The sequence below is a fragment of the Sphaeroforma arctica genome (genome assembly GCF_001186125.1).
Source record: "Sphaeroforma arctica JP610 unplaced genomic scaffold supercont1.476, whole genome shotgun sequence".
In the NCBI taxonomy this organism is placed as follows: Eukaryota; class Ichthyosporea; order Ichthyophonida; genus Sphaeroforma; species Sphaeroforma arctica.
Genome location: NW_014040082.1, coordinates 12,140 through 18,429, shown reverse-complemented (window position 1 = coordinate 18,429; position 6,290 = coordinate 12,140). Strand labels below are relative to the sequence as shown.

At 42.1% G+C, this 6,290-nt stretch overlaps 2 protein-coding genes across 3 annotated transcripts in view; one reads left to right on the top strand and one right to left on the bottom strand.

Annotated features, from left to right (window-relative positions):
• Positions 1-3,024, top strand: part of SARC_06591 (coatomer subunit zeta-1) — a 3,788-nt gene extending 764 nt beyond the window's left edge. The window contains exons 2-6 of the mRNA XM_014299495.1: positions 841-991; positions 1,433-1,580; positions 1,708-1,785; positions 2,099-2,192; positions 2,516-3,024. Coding sequence (XP_014154970.1) covers positions 841-991; positions 1,433-1,580; positions 1,708-1,785; positions 2,099-2,192; positions 2,516-2,563 — 519 coding nt within the window. The 3' untranslated portion in view covers positions 2,564-3,024. The remainder of the gene's footprint in view (positions 1-840; positions 992-1,432; positions 1,581-1,707; positions 1,786-2,098; positions 2,193-2,515) is intronic.
• SARC_06590 overlaps positions 2,909-6,290 on the bottom strand; it is a 3,895-nt gene continuing 513 nt past the window's right edge. Inside the window, exons 2-7 of one of the 2 annotated variants that reach the window (XM_014299493.1) lie at positions 5,791-5,982; positions 5,277-5,511; positions 4,913-5,054; positions 3,871-4,014; positions 3,410-3,654; positions 2,909-3,108 (exon numbers count right to left, since the gene is read on the bottom strand). In XM_014299493.1, the coding sequence (XP_014154968.1) occupies positions 2,932-3,108; positions 3,410-3,654; positions 3,871-4,014; positions 4,913-5,054; positions 5,277-5,471 (903 nt within the window). In that variant the 5' untranslated portion in view covers positions 5,472-5,511; positions 5,791-5,982 and the 3' untranslated portion in view covers positions 2,909-2,931. The remainder of the gene's footprint in view (positions 3,109-3,409; positions 3,655-3,870; positions 4,015-4,912; positions 5,055-5,276; positions 5,512-5,790; positions 5,983-6,290) is intronic. The other variant, XM_014299494.1, reaches the window with a different exon arrangement.

The window sequence follows — 6,290 nt, the reverse complement described above, 5'->3', positions numbered from 1 at the left end:
TAATATNTATNTATNTNTATATATATTAATNNTAATTAATATAATATAATTATATATANAATATAATATATATATATATATATAATATAATATATATAATATATATATATATATATATATATATATATATATATATATATATATATATATATATATATATATATATATATATATATATATATATATATATATATATATATATACATATATATATATATATATATATATATATATATATATAGATATATATATTGGCATATATATATATATGTGTGTGTGTGTGTGTGGGGTTTGTGTGTATGCGCTGAGTGTCGGTTTGGTTGTGCTATCTTGTCTGTTTTCTACGTTAAACTAATTTGGATACGTCTATTTTCTGTAATAGTTTTATGGAGATTTCAATCTCGGTCATTCATTTTTGCGTACGTACATAACTACTGGCTGGACCTGGCTGGGAGAGCTTTTATGTTTTCAGAACAAATTTCTACCATGACATTTCTATAGAAAACTGTGTGGACTAACTTTTTGAAGTGCAGCTCTCTTATGAAGCACTTCGCGCGTAATATTCGAAAACTTTGTTTGCTCATGTCGGTCACTAACTTAAATCTGCTCTTCCTCCCTTTGCTTTGTTGCACCCTTACTGCGTGCTATGAAACAACCAATACCATGAATGTGTTGTATGTATTGTTGTGTTGGACTTGTCGTATGTGTTTTGTCGTACATAACATGTTCGGTGTTACCTCATGACTATGTTTTGTGTTAATTCCGTTCTGTTATTGTTTGACGTTGCACCCTGTCTATCGTACTTTGTGTGTGATGTTTATGGGTCTGTGATCCATGCAGAGTCTCTCCCTATACTCGATAAAGGCCGTCATCCTGATGGACAATGACGGGAACCGCATCATCGCAAAGTACTACGACGACACATTCCCCACAGCAAAAGAACAACTGGTCTTCGAGAAGAGTCTGTTCAACAAGACGTGTCGACAACATTGTATGTCGTTGAGAATGACTGTCCACCTGTTTGCGTTGCCTTATGACTGTGTGCTATTTCGTTACCCTGGGATGCAATTCAGTGTGCCATCCCCAAAGTATTGTGATCTTTTATATATACTTTTATTAGTGCTGTGTCCACCTATAATAGGCTTGTTGGATATTGCGCCCGTGTGCTCCTATAGTCAAGTGACAGCTGCCCCGTATAGACAAATGGCTTTGCTTAAGAGAAGCACACCTGCCTATGTACCTCATTCGCTTGACATCAGAGTATTCGTCGTTTGCCTCAATCATAAGCCCGGCTCCTGGAACACTTCCCTTTTGCACTGTAGTCTGGTCTGCGACTCTCACTCTCACCACTTGTCTTTACTTAACCTTTTGCGACTATCACGACTTGTTTTTTTACTTTTCCTTTGGCCACTATATTCTTACCTGACCTCAGCCGAGATTGTGATGTTCGATGGACTGACCACCGTGTACCGCAGCAATGTTGATCTGTTCTTCTACATCGTGGGATCGTCTGACGAGAACGAGCTAATGCTCATGAGCGTACTATCCACATTCTACGATGCCGTGGCTATATTATTAAGGTATTTTTGGTACATGCTTCCAGAGCGGGTGATTTATACTCGACACACTAATTGAGCCTGAGAGATGTAGTACCGTTTTCGTTCTCTCGGTTTGGTTTAACCCGTCCCGCTATATCTGTCACTGCAGAAATCAAGTTGAGAAGAGGCTAGTTTTCGACAACTTAGACGCCATATTCTTGGTCGTGGACGAGATGGTTGACAATGGGTAAGTGCTGAACTGGAGTGCGTGCAAGACTATCTGATCTCTTTGAGTATGAAAGCGAATAGCTAGGCATAACTTGAAGGATATGTGCACCTTGTACTTCCAACTACCCTGATCAAGGATACGGCGATCCCTTCACAGTTGAGGATGATTGTTTATTCACTTTGGCTATAGTTGGCATCAGGTGATACTACATCGTGATCCTTACTAATGTGATTGCCGCTCACTGCACTAGCTACCGTCGCTACAGTAAAGCTTATTTTTAGGTTCAGAGTTTTTTTTGTTATTATTGAGCTCGATTTTTTTTCCTCTGTAGTATTGTGTTCGAAGCCGATGGATCTATCATTGCCTCCCGGGCGATTGTGCGTGGTGGCGAAGATATCTCGCTTGCGGAACAGAGCATCTCACAGGTATGACAGACTTCTATGAATATTCCTATGCAGCTTAGTAATCTCATGGCATAGTTTAAGTTTTATCCATTGCAAAATAGTGCTATCCTGTCGTATACAATATCCGACAGTCCCAAATTGGCGGGAAAAAAAGTAATTATGAGCAAATAGAAAAATGCTAATTTGCTCAGAAACACCACGATTGGAAGCACAGACGAAAACAAAACGCGAGTCGTGAGTTCTAAACCTCTCCCAACTGTGTACTATAGTCTACTCACTGCAAGTGCCTTATCCGTTCCTATCATACTGCATATATTCACACACGTTGCTTCCCGCTATCACAGGCTTTCCAATCCGCGAGGGACCAATTGGTAACGACGCTTCTAAAGTAAAACTAGCTGGTACGGCACTCTGGTGGGTGTGAGGCCGGAACTGATGGATTTGTTGATAACTCTGACCTGTGCTGCCGTACACGTCCGCCGAGGGTAATCTCGTTTCACTGCATAGCCCCGGTACGCAATCCGACGAGACGATACACACAGACACGCCCAAACACGCCAACAGAATACATAAAGAGTGACTCGTTGATCGTAGTCGTAAACGGGTTGGAGTCCATAGATACTCGCCGGGAGTTAGTGCCGACCCCGATGACTACGACAAAACTTCTGTACAGACTATCCAATTAGCCGACACATAAACATCTAAACGTCTTTCATTCAAATTATTCATTTTTGTGGCTCGTTTCTGTTTCTAAGCTTGGTTAGAGCGGTGCTGTACAGCTGTTTGCCTTTACAAATGGGAAAGGTGGGTCGACAGATATGGGGACTAGGCTTAAGAACTGGAACAAGCTGCCCATCCCTTCGTTGTCTATCAGCCGTTTCGTACTGCGGATTATCTTGACTTGCTCCTCCCGCGTTTGGCTGGACTGGACCATTTGCTGTCGATGTGTTATTAGAAGATTTGAATTGTCACTGCAATATTAATTTGACTAGATATACTCTAAAAATGCTTCCTGTGTGATTTATTTCGCAATTGTCGTATATACAGGAATCCGTCCACGAGTAGGACCACAGCATGTAGTCTAGCTCGAGTCTCCAGACTTGCCGCACCCCAATTGCCGGGCTGCGAGCCTCCCTCATTAAATAGCCGCATGCACTAAACCACCACCAACCCGCTTGTACTACACCGAGTTACGCCTATTCCACTCCACTCTCCTGCACGAATAATCACATACATACCTTAGTCCTCGTGTGGATCCCCATCTGCCGCAACCAGTCGCCCTGGCTCATAGGCCCGTACGTCGCACACGTGTCACTGCACACCTTGGCCACGGCCTGGAAGCTAACATCGGCCGTGAGATCGATTTCTCCTGGCTCGTGCTCTACGATGTCTTCAATCATCACGTGGGCTTTGTAGCCGCGTACCGTGGGTGTGCGCTTGGGTTCTTTGTTGCCGTAGTCGACTATCAACGCCATGCCGTCATCTGTGCACATACCCGGTGAACACCTTATTAGCGGTACATCGAGCGTATAGCCAGACCAACGTTTGCCGAGAAATCCCAGGTTTACATAGCTCGGATACACTTGCCGCACTGTGGTTCGCATCGGAGTGTATCCCCAAGTTTGAAACCAAGCAACGCTAACGTGGGAAGTCATTCAGATCGCATCGCTGGGTCTAACTCGAACAGAGCGCAACATACCTTTCACAGCCTGAGCTATCTGGTGTGCCGTGTGTAGCGAATCCGGAGACACTTCGTACACATCTCCCTCTTTGTACTTGCCTGACGGACCCAGCGAACGAGAGGAGGCGGTGGCACTTGGAGCTAAAACCCATTGGAACTTATCTATACCCAAATGTGAGTATGTATATACATAGTTATGGTGTGAATTGATAGTTGTGAAATCACCGAAAAATTGCCTTTCATGTATGTATGAAAGTGGTCTATGTTTAAAATAAAAATCTATATCTCACGTTGTGGACTGTTCCGTTCAAGAAAGTGCAACGCTGCATAAGAGAAGATGGTAAGTGCAAGAAATATAAATCGATATGTCCTTGTGTAAAAGTGACTATCTCTCTCAGGCGCATTTGTGCAATTTCTGGTTGAGTCTTGAAAAACGAGACTGATGAATATAAAGTGTGCACACATATGTTTATGCATTCCTTGAGTATATGTAAGATATATTAACTCATGCCTGCATGCAGACGCGAACATACACCTAAACATTGTGTATGTGTTCGTCCATGTTTTCGTAAATATAAACGTGTGCGTGTGTGGACATAAAGTAGGTGAAATTATATGTGCGTACGAATATAAGCGATACATGCTCAGTTATGACTTTATGGGTCCGTACATTGTGAGCACTCCCATAAATCTAGATAGAATACCAGTGTGTGGTTATAAATTAAAGGTTTCTTTGTGTGTATCCTTGTGCATGTACGACATGTGATAAGCCATACACGTCGATAGAATAGGTTGGAAAACCGAGTACTTGAAGGTTTAATTTTTACTGTCCACATTGTATCACTCAAACAGAAGTCAATATTTATGACAAGTTGTGTATGAGACACTAAGACACTACAGCCCTTGGCAATATCTGAGTCTTGATATACAGCGGCTATTTAGCAACAGTTTTGTCTCCCCACACAAAGCTGCAGAACATATGAATAAACTGATACATTTACTCACAATATTCTCAAGTCGATAGCTCATTGGCTTGGTCCAGAGTAGGAAAAATACCTACCTTTATCATCCAGCCCAATCATTCGTTCCCTCCAGCCGTCACGGGTGTATACAAACTGGTGCACGGGGAGAGCGTCTAAGAACTCATGTGCCACTATCATGGGAAATCCTTTGATGTCGATATCCTCGAACTTTCTGTACCACTGATGTGCGTGCGATACATTTACCTGTTAGTATGGCGCATTTCTCCATGCGTTCTCAGGTGCCTGCATTTTATTTAGCCGCACATATCCATTGCTTTGTTAGACACAATTTCAATCGCGACTGGAAAACAAGCGCAAGGCATGAGGCCCTACACAAATGCCCAACGATCACTCGAATAGGATGGGACGGCTGAGACTGATAATACGACATCCGCTGCATACCTGCACATTTACACCAGCGGGTGTCTGACGAGTCACAGATGTCCCTTCTTCAGTTGGAGCTTCTTCGTTGGGCTGCGTAACGCCCAGTGTTTGTGCTTGGGTCTTTGCCAGAAACGGGCTCATCTCCACAAAGTGCACGTTAACTTTGTTGCTCATCTGCGGAATGCGGTTGAATATCTTGAGGATGTCTGCCATTAGTGTACCTCTCCCCGGACCGAGCTCGATCAGGTCGACACTGTGCGTACAATTGAAAGAATTTCATACAACTGTGAGCTATCAAATGAAAAATGTAGCAATGGCTCTGGAAACTACTTGTCAGATCTAACATACCATATCAAATACGAATACGCGGATGATAATATGTTGCGACACTCATAACCCGATAGTTACACAAGCAAGCAAGATAAGCTATTCCCAAACGCCGATTAGATTGGCACACCACATTGTGTGTCATATTCTTGCACTGCGCCTGCAACACACCGCATTGTAGTAGTAGTAGTATATATATATATACCTGCCCACACCTACGTCGAATGTTTGCTTGGAAATTGCTGCCACTGATTAACGAAGTGTATGCCCACAAGCTCTCCGAAGACCTGCGATATCTCTGGACTAGTGACAAAATCGCCGTCATGACCGAACACATTGCGAGTCATGTAGTACCCATCCTTTCCATTCGACAGGCATTCCTTCATATATGATGCCACTGTGCGGAGATGCAACTATAACATGAGTGTTTAAAATGTAGGTTGTCGAATTTCGGAGACTGAATAGTGGAATGAGTGGCTACCTCTTGTACGACTCTCAGCCATATGCAAATCATACGTCCGAATTTTCTAGTACAAGCACTGAAACCTATCGCCATAACGTCGCACTTCGTATCTAAACGTTTAACCACTGTACTATTTCGCAATACCAATACCTATACAATAAATTTTATACATATATACATATTTATATATATATTTATTTATATATATATATATATATATATATATATATATATATATATGT